Genomic DNA, 17,395 nt, shown 5'->3' on the forward strand with positions numbered 1-17,395 from the left:
GGCTGTGTGTCTATAAAGGGAAAATTACCTGGCAGCATCTCTATCTAACTTGGTTCTTCTAAAATTATAGAATTTAAATCCTCTCCTTGAGTTTTCATAAGATCAGTAAGTCTCAGGATTAAGTGAAAATACGTGGAAATCAAGGATGAATCTGGAAAATGGATGGAGATTTGCAGTAGTTTGGCCTATGAAACATTTTATCTGGCCTCTAGTTAAAATGGGTGACACATTTAATAGCCCAGCCATGTGGCCAGTCCCGGGCTTGGAGGAGAAGCCGTATCAGCCACTGGGAGTTGTTTCTCCTGAAAATCTCTGCTGTTACAGTATCTTCAAATATGTTGGAGCCAAGTCTCCTTTCCCCACCCCACCTTTAGAAAGCTCTCCTTGATTCTTCCAGAGCTGCCTGTTAGAATAGTTGGAACTATAGAAAGTCCTCTTTCTAGTTGTCAAATCAATTTCACCTGATGTTTCTATTAAATCTGATATAGGCATCTGTAGAAAAAGGGAAAGGAGATGTTACCAGAGACCCCTGCAGTGGGTCCTGGTCTCCTGTGAGCCAATACCAGGTCTGCAAGATAGGAAAGTGGGAAATAAATATACAGAGACAGAGACTTGAGAGAAACTGAGCCTTGGGCTGATCCAACCTGCTCTGGGCAGCAAAGACAAAGGACTCCCAGGACATCCAATGTTTACTCATTACAAGTGTGGGAAGCGGGGTAGCTGGGCAGGCCTTGGGACACCCGCTGATGAAAAGTATTAAGCAGGAAGGACTGGAGAATGAGGGCACAAGCACATCTTTGCTGAGGAGAACGGATGGTTAATTCAGAGGGAAGGAATTTCTTTAGAGTCAGTTGACCTTGGCTGGGAGTGGACTTGGCCAAGCTCTGCTACTTCCATTGTAACACAGCTGAATTATGAGGGGCCGGAAGCTTGTGCCACTACAGCCTGCTAATCCTGGGCAGAGGTGCACACTGCAGGCGTCATCTAATGAGGCCGAAGCACGAGAAAGGTCAGTTTTACCAAGAAAAGAACGAATCTATTCATTTCACTAAGGCAAAAAATAAATTCAGATGCCCCCTTCTCTTTCCTTGTAGGTGTCATCCTGGGGGCGGTATGTGGAGGGCTTCTTCGCTTGGCCTCTCCCATCCACCCTGACGTGGTTATGTTGATAGCCTTCCCTGGGGACATACTCATGAGGATGCTGAAGATGCTCATTCTCCCTCTCATCATCTCCAGCCTGATCACAGGTAAGACTGCCTCTCTGGTGTCTCTCCAAGGGGAGGCATTGTCTTGTCCTGGCTTTCAGACGGACCGTGGACTCTGCATTCGGCCAAGTAAGTGAATGTGATCATCTCTGCCATTTCTCTTCACAGCTCTGGTTTCCCTCTCTCTAAAATGGGAGCAATCAACCCCAAAAGAAAAAAATTTCTTGCCATCTGCTAGTTGGTTCGTCTTTTGCTCTGACCACAAAAGATAAAAAGGAAACAGCCACTTGTTAAAGCTATATTGCTAGTGATTTCAATTTTTAATGTATACTTTGTAAATTTTCTAAGTTATGTTTTGTTCAGAAATGGATAAAGGTAACAAATGGAAAAGGACATTGTCTTTATTATTCAATCTGGCATGGAGAGTAGTGAGCACTAAAAATAAATGAAGTGTTAGAAATGAAATCCCTTTGACATTTTTAGGAGAAGGGTGGTCTCATGTGTAGCATCAGGCTTACTTATTTTGGCTAAAAGGATTAATTATTATAGGTAAAAGCATGTTTCCCCCTTGCCACAGGGTCATACTGTTAATTTTCTCCTTACCAAATAATAATGCTCGAGTAGGGCATTGGTGTGTGTTATGAGACTATCTCTTGAGTTGAAGATGTGAAGCTGGGCCTTGCTCCATATATGGGTGCCACTTAGCTGTGTGACCTTGAGAAGCTGCCCTCTGGACTGACTACCTTATGTAGGAGGTGAAGTTCCAATAACTCCAAGAGATTCAGATGTTCTTGTTTGTTCTAAAGTCCCATAGTTATCCTACCACTGAGTCCAGTGGCTGGAGTTTAGGATCAAGTGCTCAGGGGCTCACTGGGGTGTTATTGACCACCCCTAGGTTGAGTGAATCTGTGTTTTTGTCTCAAATGATTCCAAACCAAAGAAAATGTTCTCCACATTTGTTGAAGAGATTGTATGTAAGCTAAACTGGTTAGGATTAGACCATAGTTTGTAAAGAAAAGGAAGTCATATATGGGTCAGTTTCAGAGAAGTTAACATCAATGACTTTTCCCCCACAGCAAAGAGAATGGATCCCCAGAAAGAGGCTAAATCTCTCTCTGTCTAGTAAAAGAAGGAACTGAAATCAGGAAGTGGACAAATTGAAACAACAACTGGAAAAAAAAAAACCCAGCAAGGCTGGAGTTTTTGTGACTTGCTTGGAATTTCCTCTAACCTCTCTCAGTATAGATGAAGCACCACCTCTGGCAGCTGCCTTATGCACGTGTTTTCTGATTCCTGCATGAGACTGGGAAATGCGGAACATTATGCTTTGCCTCAGAGAGATGAGAGGGCTCTGCTGAGTCCTCATTCTCAGATTCTGCATGTCAGTGATTAGTGAGGTATTCAAAAGGCAGTTTGCGTCTCACATGGGTCTGCCAGCTTTTTATTTTCCTAAATCAGGACATGAAATAATGCTAATAAATGTGAGAAATTATACGTCCAGCACTGTCACTTTACAAAAGAAAGGATGCCATGATGAAAAGGACATCGTCTCACAATTAAAGCTGAAATATCTTTGACTTTAAGTCACTCTTGCAGACTGACAAAAATGTAGTGAACAACCAGTTGCAAACTCTGAGCCAGACAGTTGCCCGCTTTCCCTAGTTCTCAAGAATCTTAAAAATAAACAAGGAAGATAGCACTGTAAATTGTATAGTCGGTCAAGTATTTAGTACTAGATTTAGTTAACCATGCATGCATTCGAGTAAAAGGAAGCCAACGATTATAATCATGGAGAAACAGGTCATTAGCAGATACATCACAGAATTAATTCTTCTGGATTTCTTTTCAACCCAGGGTTGTCAGGCCTGGATGCCAAAGCCAGTGGTCGCTTAGGTACGAGAGCCATGATATATTATATGTCCACGACTGTGATTGCTGCTGTGCTGGGGGTTATCCTGGTCTTGGCCATCCACCCTGGGAATCCCAAACTCAAGAAACAGCTGGGACCTGGGAAGAAGAATGATGAAGTCTCTAGCCTGGATGCCTTCTTGGATCTTATTCGAAATCTCTTCCCAGAAAACCTGGTCCAAGCTTGTTTCCAACAGGTAATCTGAAGTTCTCGTGGGCCGTCTCCTCCAATCATCTAAGTTACTGAAGTGGTAGTTTAGACCACTCTGGGTAGCAGTCGTCTTCATATTTCATTATCTCTGTCTAGGCCCAGGGTTGTGTGACATGGTCTGGGATAGAAACTTGGCTTGGAATCTGTGGTATTTTTTTTAACTCCCCCTTTTTTTCCTGCTCACTTAATGACTCTTTGCTCTGAGATCTCCTTTCTTCCTCCTCTTCCTTTTCTTTTAGTTGCTATCTCTGAGTAACGCACAGGTACATTTTTATCCATTGTGCCTACAGCCCAATGAAATGCCCGATGGTGCTCAGTCTTGCAGTGTAGCAAAATTACATGTTGCACTTTACAAAAATATAACTATCCTATAGCATCAGAGTCTGTAACCTTCCAAAATGGATCTGAGATCTGGATATTTTTTTAAGTTGTAGATTTAAATAGTATGTGTGGACCTGAAAAGGCTGAATAGTAAAGAAGTACATAAAATAAAAATGAGAAGCTCCCACTCCCCCTCCAAGAGCTACTCATGTTGAGCATTTTGGTTCCTATCATGCATCATCTTTCCCGTGTATGCATGTGTGCCTGACCTCTAAAACAAATTCAACCCCAGCAGTATGACATCTTGCATACCGTGGTGCCTCTTGCTTTTCTCATGTAGCATTGTAAAGGGCTCGTTCTCTTTCTATTATCGTGTACTATGCCTAGAGAATAGTGAATTCCTAGAAGTGGAAATATCTTTTAAAAAGCTTTAGAATTTGTTGACTGTTGCAACACAGTACTATAGAAGTCATTGGCAGTGTACACCCCTACCAACTTCATAATGCACATGGATTTTTTTAACTCATGATTTTTAAAAACAAATGATTCCCTTGAGTAGAAAAGCTGAGTCAGCTGCCTGGCCCCATCACTGACGAGCCCATTTTCTGTTCCCACAGCAAGCTTGCATTAAAGCACACCTCAGTTCTCAGCAGCCCAGCTAGAGACTAAGCTAGATACAATGAGACTCCTCTAGCCACTTCCGGGAAATCACAGAAAAAAATTAATTTAGGAAACAAGCAGCTTAGAAGAAAGTCTGTATTCCCAGCTGCCCGAAAATGCAGTTGCCAACCTCTGCAGATCGCTTTGGGCCAGGATATGAGATCTGATTTTAAATATCATTTTACGAAAAAATGATGGTACTGGAAGTGATGGATATGCTCATTAACCTAATTTGATTATTACACAGTGTACACATGTATAGTGGAATATCACACGGTACCCTATAAATATGTACGGTTCTTACGACAACTAATAAACTAGAACTTCAGAACAGACTTAAATGCCATTTTGGTGGTACAGAGAGCATAGACCTGTATTAAAGGAAACTGTACTAGGCCAGGGAGTAGGATGAGGAGTGACGAGAAGGAGATGCAGAAAGGCGGTACTGCTGCAGCCCCCTCGGTATCATGTGCTTTTCTTTTTCTGCCAGCCAGAGTAGAAGGATGAAATCGCTTGTTGTGGGGCAACAGACCCAGTTGACTGCCAGGTATCTTCCTGGTGTTATAGAAAGCTCTCTGGAGCTGGAACTGCTGGGAGTGAACTAGAAGACTGAGGTTGGGAGGCCCTGGGAAGGACAGATCTGGATCTTCTGGCTTGGTCTCTTTATCTCAGTCCAAACACCTAGTAGGCAAGACCAAGAAGCAGCCAGGTGCTTGAGTGGTTGCTTGGGTCTTGGAGTGAGTTGGGGGATATTGGCCATGTTCACACTTGGGGACCTCTCTGTCGGTGGGCAATCTTTGCAGATAGCTGGTGGGCTGGGGATTTAGCTCAGTGGTTCTGGCGCCTGCCTAGCAAGAGGCAAGGGCCCGAATTCGATCCCTGATACAAAAAAAAAAAAAAAAAATGCTGCTCATGGCAAGGGACTCTGTCTGCAACCCTGGGATGGAGGACTGTGACATTCCCTGTACCACCCCCACCCTGGCTCTATCACTTCTCAGACAGAAGTTAAATGAGCATGGGGTCTTAGTCCCCCAGCTAAGCACAGTCAAGGTACCTTTGGGTTCAGACAGTCTGAGGAATGACAGTGTAGAATCAGTCCTCTGCCCAAGGTAAAGGTGGGTATGTATTCCTTAAACATGACACATAGGGTCTTAAAGAGGTGTAGAGGTGAGGAGTCCATTCTTACAGTGTCATGGCATGCCCAAAGGGAGAGCATACATAAGAAAGAAGTCACTTCCATGTCCCTGAGGTATGACAGGAAGTGACTTAAAGTCATCTCTCCTGAATGATGAGGGCTTTCTGACCAGAGTTAGCATCAAAGATGGAAAGAAGCTAAGCTGTCCCCAGAATGAATGCTGCCTCACCCGTGGTAGCAGAGCGTGGCTTGCCCACATCAGGTTCCTGGGTCTCTGAGAGCAGGGAGGGAGGCAGGAAATCCTGCTGCTTGCTGTTCAGTTGTACGGTTTCCAAGAGAGTAGCTGGCTGTAATGTGTGTCCTGACAGCATTAAATCAAGACCAGCAACAGAAACCACATGGGATCTTCTCCTCTGGGGAATTAATTCAGTGATTGGTGTGTTTGTTAGTTACTTTTCTCTACTTACTGAGACAATGACAGAAATACCCAACACCTAAAGTTAAAGGGGAAAGGGTGTTTTAGCTTACAGTTCATAGAAGTTCCAGTAAATAATCAGCTGGCTCCTCTCACAGAGGAGAAAAAACAGTTCATGGCACCCTCAAGGTAGCAAAAGCAGCAAGGAAACTTAGCAGCATCTTTCTGCCCCTTTTATTTTGCCCAGACTATTGGGTAAGGGCTGTGCCAAACCAACAGTGTACTGGTTTAGTAATCTCAGTATCACGCACTCTAGATTCAGCCACCTCTGAAAAAGCCACTTATGACTGCATGAGGCTTTGGGAGGACATCTAGACCCAAACCATAACAGTGTGTGTGTATATACCCAGCCACTATTTGTGAGTGCTTACTGACTGCTAGGCTCTTTTGCTTAGCAACAGATGCCACAAGGAATGACAAAGAGAAGGGCCCGTCCCCATGGAGCCTGTGTACATTTAAGAGGCAGGAGAGCCTGAAGCAAACTAGGTGAACACACAAGAAACTTAAAAACTGAGAACTAGAGGCAGGAAAAGGTTGGACTGAGTAGTAACAGGGAGAGATGTCTGAACAGAATGAATGAGGTCAGCGAAGAACTGGAGCAGAGCAGTTCTTTGAGCATTCTTTGAGCAGATTGGCAGAGGTTGGAAAGTATCTGGTATGCTCAAAGGAAAGAAGGGATGCTGGTATATGGAGAAAGAGTAGTCTTGAACGGAGAAAGGAAAATCCAGCTCAGGCCAAGCTCAGATTTGCATTCTTACTCTAAAAGGGCTCGAGTTAGGGAAATGACTGGTTCTGTTTTCTTAAAAAATCTAGCAGCTGTGGATAGAGAGGGGGCTATAAGTAGCCGTACTTTCCTACAGTTGGTAGGTAGACAAGCAGAAAGGTGGGTAGTAAGTTAGGAGGCTTTTGTAGAGTTTAAGGAGAGAGATGCTGGTGAATGGGATGTGGTAGACTCGAGCTGGAACCCAGATGGAGTTATATAACACTAACAGGGTCCGTGAATCCAAAATTTAGGTGAGGACTAGGCCTGGGTTCCAGTGTTCCAATCCCTTCAGCCTCAACGGAAACCCCTGTCCTGTGCTGTTTGGATGTTGGATTTTGGAGCCAAACAAATGATTTTGAACTTTGCTTCAGTAACTAAACCGCGGTCTACTCTTGGGTTAGAAATCTGCCCTTGGGTTAGTCACTGCTAAGAGGTAGTAGATATAAATAAAATCTGTAGCATGTGAGCTCTTACCTGAACTTGAAAGCCACATTTAGATCCATGATCATTTCTCCAGCTAACCTGAGCTTTGAATAGGTGGCCAGCTTTCTTCCCTGGGTGCATGACTCTGCTATACTTGTGATTTCCATTCTGATCATTCCTGTGCTGTCTTTTCATACCACTGCTGCCTATACTTTTGCACAGCTGACCCTGGGCATCCTTTCTGTGGCATCATTGCATGTGGCCAGGCTGGGACTGAGATACCTGTCTCATCTCCAAGAGCACTGCCTTTGTCATCTGGTTAGTTTGGCATTGCTGCCTGCTGGGCCCAGCTGCAGGAGAATGGAGTCCGCATAGTTTGCCATTCAATACAGGGAGTGAGAAGACCTTAGTAGCAGTCAAGCTGTTGGAGTTGAAGTCCCAGCTCTGCCAATGATTGTGACATCCACAAAGTCACTTGACTTCTCCATGCATCCTCTTCCATATCTATTCAGGGTTTGGCCATCTGTCACCTTCTACCTGCCAGTGCTGACATTCTAGGATTCTGCATGAATTCTATTTTAATATCTTTGGATAGGGTGGACTTGGGGGCTCAGATGTGAATTTTCACAGCAGTCTGCCTGCAGGGTGCCTGACACCTTTAAAAATAGGATCACCGCCATGGATATCGAGGAAGAGCGTGAGAGGTTCTTCGGGAGCCATCTGCAGGCTTGGAAAACATTGAAGGGTTGCTTGGTGTAGCTGCCCAGAACGAATGGGTATTTTCCAAATTGACACTTGGATCCAGAATACAAGCAAGTGCTCCTGCCATGGTGGCTGCTGCCACTGTCACACTTGTGCCCAAATGGAGATCCCAACAGAGCCCAGCTCTGGAAGGAGTCCAGACTGAGGATTGGCCTGCAGTCACAGTCCAGCAGGCTCACACAATTCTGAGGAACATCCAAGTGAGGCATTTAAAATTGTCCCTGAGGCACAGAGGTACAATCACGAGAATGAGAGGAAATGACATCCATTCCCCAGTTTAAGTGTGTGTCCCATTACATTATAGATCACAATGTTTGTAGTATAGTACAAGCTAATTTTATAAATTCTGCAATTTTTTAGGATTAAGACAGTTGCACACAACTGTATGTGTATGGTAAAATGTCACTTTATTAAACAAACATATTCTCCAATTTTCATAAGCTTGTTTGGGCATTTCTTAATTATTTTCAATATAAAATACTTTGGCCAGATTTTGTTGACCTTTTAGACTAAACCGTATCTTTATGATCTCCTCCTCCTCCTTCTCCTCCTCCTCCTCTTTTTTCTTCCTTAGATTCAAACAGTGACAAAGAAAGTCCTGGTGACCCCTCATTCAGAAGAAGCCAATGTCACCAGCGCCGTTGTCTCCGTGTTGAACGAGACTGTGACAGAGGCCCCTGAGGAAACTAAGATGGTTCTCAAGAAGGGGCTGGAGTTCAAGGACGGGATGAATGTCTTAGGTAGGCAAGCTGGTGGCCTGGGGTTCATCTTCCCGGGGGAGGTGCCTCTGTCCTCTCGATGAGGGTGGCCAACCTTTCCTGCTGCTCCTTCGCCAACGCTGGGCTCCCCAGCCTCCCTTGTCCCCTTCTCAGAAACTGTGAACTCTGTTGCCCTCTAGGTGGAGCAGGAGGCTCTCTCTGGGGAGCAGTGTGAAAGCCAAGGGGAACGGAGAACCAAGCAATTAAGGAAGAGGGAGGATAGAAGGGCAGAAGACAGAGAGCCTCAGAGGACTTCGTGGCTACAGGTCTGGGAGAGGAAAAGAGGAAAGGGCTGACATTTGTTGAGAACATCCCCTGACTCTCTACATGGTCTTGGCAAATTACCTTGTGTGACTTTCCATGATATTAAGTTACATATCCATTTCTCCATTTCTTGCATTTCTTAAGCAGTTTTTTGAGCTGTGCCTGCGCACCAGTACTTTGCTAAGCATGGCGTTTCCTGTTCCCAGCTCTCACCATCTGTAAACATGTAAAGCTACCCATACTGTAAAGCACTGAAATAAGGGCCGAAGGGGCTTTACATATTATCTTGTTTAGCTTTCTGGGATTCCAGTAAGCCCTTTCCCCCAGCCTAGAAACTTTAGCCTTCTGCCCAAGAGCCTATCTAATGCCAAACAGACTTGGGCTTGGAGCCTTGTGGGCCACTCCCTGATTACCTGACCTTAGGTGAGTTGCTCCACTTCTCTGAGCCTCAGTTGTGAAATACAGATGGGATTGGCATTGAGTTTGTAGATCATTGGGAGGATTCAGTGAGACTGTGCATGTAAAGCACACTAGTACTTCTCCTGTGCTCTATTCAGATGAAGTAAGACCATTAGTACAAGTGCTTGGTGAGCTGAGGAGCTCAATCGGAAAACAACCCTGCAGGGCATGACATTTCCCCCAGGTGAGCGATCCAGTTTGCTCACTTTACTCCCAGTCATCTCCCTTTAGGGGGTCTACTCCCCTCCAAACTCCACATCCACTACTAGAATGGTATCCCCAAGATAGGAAAGAGAAACAATTTTTTGTCCATAGAATGGGAGAAACGGGGAATCTGGGTTTCTAAGCAAGATCTTCCAAGCAAGATTTCTGAGGACTCAGGTGAGAGCTGTTTAGAAACAGCTGAGTTCAGTGGTCCTTTCCCTTTGTCATCTAGATCAGCTTCCTTGTCTCTTTGGTTGGGTTGCCAGATAAAATGCAAGGGGCCAGTTAAATTTAAGTTTTAGGTGAATAACAAATGACTTTTTAGTGTATTTCCCAAATACTACACTAGAAAATTGATTCGTTGTGAATCTGAAATTGAGGTTGTCATTGGGTGTCATATTTGTTTGTTCTGAAGGAAGCAGCCCTCTTCCTTATGCACCCAGATTGTAGAAGGAGGCAGAGGAAGCAAGAGTGTCCCATCACTGAGAAGCAGAAGTGGATTTTTATTTAGCCTTATGGGAAGCAGGTGGAGTAAGTGAGAGACAGAGGAAGGAGATAAGCTCCCTAGGTTACCAGGCAATGAAAGGTCAATAAACATTGTTGACAATCAAGAGGAGAAAGTGGGAAAGTTTCTATGAGAAAGTCTGGAGCTGAACTTTCAGGGGAGTCTTCTTTGTGTGTGGTTATTTTGGTACTGGATATGGAACCCACAGCCTTGCACTTGCTAGGCAAGCCCTCTACTGCTGAGCTACATCACATCCCCAGAAGGAGATTTTGCAAATATTCTCAGCATCTCTTTCTCCCACTGCCCGGATATCTGTGACCCTTCCAGAACTTTCCCGACTCTCCCTGTCTCTTCTGGAATGTCACAAATGAAGACCCAGCCCTCTTTTACAGTGTGGGATACTTTTTCACAGTATCCCCCACACTCTGAAGGAGGCTGCGGGTCTGAGGTAAAAGCAAAGCCTTTGCAGTGAATCAGTCCCAGCCTGGTCATTTTAGTGTTGGTAGATTCTAGGAAATCACATGACCTTTGGCTGTGCTGGGGAGTTTCAACACAACTTGCTACTCTTTCAATTCCAGTGACCAAGTAAGTGTAAGAGGGCTTTGTTCAAGTGGAACACCCCCACCCCAGGGAGTGATTTCAATTAAGCAGTGTGTACGAGGGAAACGACAAGCTGAATGTGGGTTTCTATCCAAGTGCAGATCAGGGCTCTGGGAAGTTAGAATTGTTGAGAAACTTCCCATTTACCAATCATGGCTGAAATAAGGTTCTTTCCATGATCTTCCAAGAGATGGTGGCCTTTTGTGTTTGGTTTTTCTGTCCTGCTCTTTGACTTTGGAAAGTCCCAAGGATTGAACACTGAAATAAATGAAGATGTAGTCCTGGCTCAGCCTCCCACAGAGATCTATTTCTCTCCTGAAAACCCCTCCAGAACCAGATCTTAACTCTAATCCCGACTGCTTAAATCAACTCCAGTCGTTCTTTTACAAATCTGTCTTCTGTACTCACAGATATGTCCGGGTCTGCTGACCCTGAGGAACACATCCTCATTCCAAGTCCTTGGGACTTAAGACGCTGAGCATTTTCTCTGAAATTTTTAAATGACATTAACGAAGTAATATTAGATATTTTCTGCCACAATAGTCAGATTTATTGTTTTTCCACCACACACCTAGCAAACTGTTCTCCATGGGCTTGTGTTCAGGGACAGCCTGAAGTTGATTTCGTACTGCAGTAGTAGTTCACTCTGACCAGGGTCTAATAGTCAGTAAGTCCTTGCCTTACTGAGCTAATAAGTCCCTTGTGAAGTCACTTGTCAAACTTTCTGACTATACGCTAAGAAGGGAGATGTTAAATACTACATACATGTATTCACAATCCAGAGTGCAAGGACCGATTCTCTGTGCTGAAGAGAGAATCCTAAAATGGGTAGTTACATTCTGGGTTGGTGTAGTGAGGTCAGCATTCAGTGACTAGGGGAAGGGTAAATCAGAGGTTCAGAGAGAAGGAGTTCCTCTCTAAGAGAATCAAATTATAATGCTACAGTTTATCTGACACAGGTCAAGACTCCAGGCTTAACTGGACATGATAGGAAACTGATTATAATATGGAGGGACTAAGAATTAGCCCGGCCAAACTGTGGCAGGGTAGGTGTGGGGAAGAGAATGCAGGGAGCGAGATGAAAAGATAGCTCGTGCTTCAAGGTCCAAGAAAAAGTCTGGTGGACAAGGAAAGTCTTATAGGCAAGAGTACAACAACATTGATTGATAATCCATATAAGTAGTCAGGATTGGGGCCCCCAAATAGGAAATAAAATGTCAGGATTAGGGAGAACATAGTAATTGTCAAACAGAAATCCTGCAATCTCTAGGCAGTACTGGGTAGATCTGTTAGCCACATAGCAAGCCCCAGTTTCTGGGTGGATCAGGGTGAGATGCTGAGGAGGATGGTGGAAAGCACTGACATGGTGGTAGGGAAGATTCTCCTGGAGAAAGAAAAGCCAGCTCTACTCTTAGAGGAACTAAACGGTGATGAGGAACAGCTAACACAGAAATAAGAAGACCGAAGATAAAGTGTTGTACTTGGTCCAGCACCGAGTGCAATTTATCGCTGATATCAAGGGTAAGAACAGAGCTCCTCCAATCACCTGGGGGGGCGTACAATTTACCCTGGAGTGGTACGGGGTTCAACCAGGGTGAAGGGAGGACAGAGCTGGGAGGGTAAGAAGGGGCAAAATCTGACACTGAAATATGTTCTGCCTTTATAATCCAGAGAGAGGGAGAGAGAGGGGGACAGGCATTCTAACCATTTTAACTGTGAAATGAATATGAATTATGGCAATTTTGAATATAAATAACAGGCTACATTTTTTAAAAGCTAGATAAATTGGACTTTCCCAAACTTATTTTGGATTTCTTAATTGCTTTTCACTTTATTTTTCGTACCAGGGATTGAACTCGGGTCCTTGCGCTTGCAAGGCAGGCCACCGAACCGCTGAACTAAATCCCTGACCCCTTCACTTTATTTTTCAACATTTCTCCTCCTCCTTTCATTAGGTGTGCAGCAACAGAAAAATAACTTCACATTTAGGGATTTCCCAGAGTGAAACATACCAGCCATATATTAATTCAAGACCACACCAAAATAATTTAGACATCACCTTAGCGAAGACTTTATTGGCTAATTGGTCTCTGCTGTTCCAATATTGGCTCCAAAGTTGGTATGATAATCCCCAAGTCCCAACAAGCCTTTCTTTGTCAGTGTGTAATGAAGGAATCTGTTCACACACGATCTCACAAGATTTCACAATTGAAGTAAACAAGAGAACACCTTTTAGTTTGGAAAGAGATTGAACTAATTTTCTTCAAAGAACTACACTTGCAGTTTAATTTGCTCATGTAAAACATGTTAAGGAAAGCCACAGATATCCAAGGGGAAAGCACTTTCAGTGTGAAATACAATGCTTTTGTCTTTTAATTCCTAATTTATAGGCTAATTTAGCAGTGACACGTGAACTGCTCCTCGAGTGAAAAATGTCAGAGAACCAGGGAAAAGAAAACATACTTTATAATTTGTCTTTCTGTGTGATGTGATTCACCCAACAGGTCTGATTGGGTTTTTCATTGCCTTTGGCATCGCTATGGGGAAGATGGGTGAGCAGGCCAAGCTAATGGTGGAGTTCTTCAACATTCTCAATGAAATTGTAATGAAGTTAGTGATCATGATCATGTGGTGAGTGCTTTTGTTCTTACTTCCTATTAATTGGGTAAGAGATAACCTTGAGGTCCCCAAAGGATACTGGAGCCCTCCCAGAAGGAGAGAGTGAGTGTGAGATGTCAAATGGCTCTGCAGAAAAAAGTTGAGAAAGGGATGGAAATCTCCTTTTTTTTTTAGTTTCCCCTAGAATAGGTGTTAGCAAACGCTGACCATTAGGCCACAGATGATGTGTGACATACTTATTTGTATTTGCTATGAGTAGAGAATGGATTTTGTTGTTTTACATGTCTGTCTTAGCTCAGGCTGCTACAATTAAGTACCGTGCATTGATTGGGTGGTTTGTATAGAGCAGACTTTGTTTCTTGTAGCTCTGAAGGTTGAAAGTCTGAGATCAGGTGCTAGTGTGGTCACGTTCCGCTGAGGGGCCTCTTCTGAGGGGATATAGGTGACTAACTTCTCTTAGTGTCCTCACATGGTAGAAAGAGAATAAGACAGATCTCTGGGAACTTTTTAGTAAGGGCATTGTTTTAGTCCATTTCAGGCCTTATAACAAAAGACCTTAGTCTGAGTAAATTGTACTTAGTAGAAGTTTAGTGCTTGCAGTTCTGTAGGCTAGGAAATCCAAAATCAGCTTCCTTGGCAATGCTAGATGTCTGAATACAAAAGTAACTGGATTCCCGAATTTAATTCTTTCCTCCATTCTGGTTGCAAATCAAATTGGACGAGAAGTGAATCAAATTCAATGGTTAGGTTTAATGTTGACCTTATGGGGAAATTTAACTCCATTCTCATCCAATCCAGTTTGCAACCAGAATTGTGGCCAGAACTGAGTTTGTGAACTGAAGCACCACTGTATTTTGTTTGTGTGAAGATTTCAGGTGACATGGTCATGCTGTACAAAATATCCTTTAAGTGCTTCAGATCCGTACATGCCTACTGAGAGTTTAATAAATAATAATACATAAAATAGAATATGCTTCTTTAAGCAACAGGATCTACCCTTGTTTCCTAGAATTTCTTGCAGAATGTATATCCCTGCTCTGAAAATAATGCTAATGATGTGCATAATGTATGCAGATTTCTTCCTTGGTCCACACCTGTATCGTTGCTACTGAGCCAAACCTTAGGCAAGAAATCGTCCAGAAATCTGATGTGACTGTGGGATAAAGTGTAGCCTCCCTTCTCCCCAAGGCTGGAGGGTGGTGTGCATGAAGAGTTTCCCATGCTTTGGAATCTGAACTCCTAAAGTTTAGCCTCATCCCCCAGGGATGAACAGACATTGTGAAGCAGGAATGAGGCCTCTGGAAGGATTCCCGACAGCTGTTGAGTTACCTAGGTGAGGCAGAAACAGTCAGGAGGGTGTTAATGACAGGAGATGCCTGATTCTTCACATTCCTTTCATTCTTTAGCTGCCTCTCATTCAATGACGATGTGTATGATGTTCTGTATAAAAAAAGCCAAACACTCTTTGACTGCTCAAAGCTGAAACAATCAGGGTTTTTTTGTTTTTTGTTTTGTTTTTGTATTCCTGTCTATGTAGAAGTAAGAATAGCAATAACAGTAAAATTTAACATTGAGAAGATAATAGCTATTAAGTCGTAACCTGGAATTGTTAAATTCTGATATATATTCAATACCACTGCTATGACTACATGTGGATTAGCCCATTTATTACTGAGGAAATATTGTTATTAAATCATATATAAGATTTACTAAATTCCTGCTATATTCTTAATATTATCCTAGATATTTTACATGAATTCAATCACTTTTTCATCACAGTGTTACCTAACAAAAATAGGCACTTTTGTTGGTCTGTTTTCCAGATGAGAGGACAGAGAGGTTGGCCTGCCCTAGGCTGTAGAGCCGTGCAGAAGGAGCATCTAACTCAGTTTCTTTCTGACTTCAGGTTGGGCAGAATTCAGGATTCTCTTGTAACAAGCTGTGTGACCTTGGCAGAGTAGACCCATTCGAAACCCCAATATCCTGATCCTTAAAATGAGATGATTGTAAGGCCAGGGATTTGGCTCAGTGGTTCCAGCGCCTGCCTCACAAGTGCATCGACCTGAGTTCGATCCCCAGTACCCCCCCCAAAAAAAATGAGATGATTGTAGAATCCAATGTTGTTGCAAGAAGCAATTTAGATTGTTAATCATAATCATGGAGCATTTTCTTTGTGTTGGGAAATCTCTTGACATTTTTGTGAATTGGCATTCCTGGGGGCTGCCTTCCTAATACCATTATTATCATCAGTTCAGTCCATATTCTCTGCATCTCTATGTTTGTGACTTCTTTAAGAAGCTTGAAAAGCCCTTAATTTTGGAGTGGTTTTTCATATCCTCATTTTTTTTCAAAGTTCTTTTACAATTTTAGTTGTGGAATCTGAAAAACTTAAATAGAAAGTAAAACTTTTCATAATCTCTCACTATGAAAACACAAAGTAAGAAATAAAATCTTTACCCACTCTTCAAAATATTGCTACCAGCTTATCACCACCCACCTATCCACACTGGCAAAGAAGAAGTTGTTATTTAGTGACACTGATCATCACCAAGAGTGAGAGGGATTCTGGCTAAACAGGGTGCTAGCTGGAGACAGCCACCATGACCAGATAGCATCTGGTGGATGGCTGAGGATGAGGAAGTTGATTAAATATGGTGGGTCATCAAATTGAGGCTGGGGATTCTCGTTAAACTGACTCAGCAGGGTTCTTTGCTAAAAACTAGGTTTTATAAGAAAGTGTACAGGTGGACCCAGAAGGTTGACAAATCTGATTAAAGTTTGGTCAAACAAAGAATCTTTATCAAGCGAGCTACTCTTTTTTTCAATAAATATTCTGATTTGGGCCAATAATGATTGTAGACACTGGTTATATAATGCTGAATAAGACAGAGTTCCTGCCTTATCCATGCAAATTATATTCTAGTGAAAAGAGAGGGAAAACTAAAAGGAAACTGTTACAGCTTAATTATGAAGTATCCCCCCAAAGTCTCATGTCCTATGGGCTTGATCCTCAAGGCAGCAGTGTCCAGGGGTGATAGGCTCATGAGGGCTTTAACTTCATCAAGGCAGTTAACCCACAGATGAGATCATAACCTGATGGCATCATTGGGAGGTAATAGAAACAGACCTATTGAAGGAAGTGGGTCACAGGGCCATGACCTTGGGGACTCTATCCATTTTCTGGTCCTTCTTCTCTGACTCTCTCTCTCTCCCTCTCTCTCTGCTCCCTGGATGCCATGAGGTGACCAGCTTTTCCCTGCCACATTCTTCTGCCGCAATGTTTTTGCCTTGGAGCCTCCTGCCCCAAACATGATCTGAAACCGTGGGTCCAAAAAAAATCTCTCCTCCCTTACATTGATTTTTCTCAAGTATTTGGTCACAGTGATAAAAAGCTGGCTAACCAGAAATACAGAGGAATTCAGATAGCGTTAAGTGCTGCAGAGATGATAAAACGGGGCTGTGAGACAGAGTGCTGGGTGTGTGTGTGTGTGGAGGGGGTGATGGCAGTGAGGGACAGATAGGGCTGTGTGGGAAGGCGACAGCAGGAAGACCTGCAGAGTGGGCGACAGACAGCTTGTTGAAGAACTGAGGGGAGAGAATATTCCCAGGGGAGGAAGTAGAGCCTTCTGAGGATCAGAACAAAGGGCTGATTGGCCAGAGTGTGGTTGGGTTGGCTGGAGAGATAGGCAATTCTTGAGTTCCTTGATTTAACTGTACTCCACGTGTCTGTCCTACCATCTTGTGCCAAGCCTTAACTTCAAAGGTCTTAAGTAAAGTGCAAATGCCGTAAATGGCTTCCAGTAGCTAATCTGCATCTCATCATCTGGAGATGAGATTTTTGTTCCATTGGTTTCCAAGTACATGGGTTACCTGAGAGCATATTTAAAGTATGTTCTAAAGCCAGCCCTAAGTGGTGAGCCCAGTGGAATCCCATTATTAACAGACAGCCAGGGTGATTCTGATGCTGCCGGTCCCTGAGTAAACACATGGACTGAGTTCTGTGTATGTTGAGTACTGTAGATGACTTTGTGTTTGTAGAATAAAGTGTAGTGTGTTGGTGTGTGTGTGTGTGTGTGTGAGAGAGAGAGAGAGAGAGAGAGAGAGAGAGAGAGAGAGAGAGAGA

At 43.4% G+C, this 17,395-nt stretch overlaps 1 protein-coding gene across 6 annotated transcripts in view; it reads left to right on the forward strand.

Annotated features, from left to right (window-relative positions):
• Window positions 1–17,395, forward strand: part of Slc1a2 (solute carrier family 1 member 2) — a 139,693-nt gene that overhangs the window by 87,924 nt on the left and 34,374 nt on the right. For all 6 annotated transcript variants that reach the window (XM_010612575.2, XM_010612576.2, XM_010612577.3 and 3 more), the window contains 4 exons: window positions 1,095–1,247; window positions 3,060–3,310; window positions 8,438–8,603; window positions 13,158–13,284. In XM_010612575.2, coding sequence (XP_010610877.1) covers window positions 1,095–1,247; window positions 3,060–3,310; window positions 8,438–8,603; window positions 13,158–13,284 — 697 coding nt within the window. The remainder of the gene's footprint in view (window positions 1–1,094; window positions 1,248–3,059; window positions 3,311–8,437; window positions 8,604–13,157; window positions 13,285–17,395) is intronic.

Source organism: Fukomys damarensis, unplaced genomic scaffold, assembly GCF_012274545.1.
Source record: "Fukomys damarensis isolate Sample0158 unplaced genomic scaffold, DMR_v1.0_HiC HiC_scaffold_27, whole genome shotgun sequence".
Taxonomy (NCBI): Eukaryota; Metazoa; Chordata; class Mammalia; order Rodentia; family Bathyergidae; genus Fukomys; species Fukomys damarensis.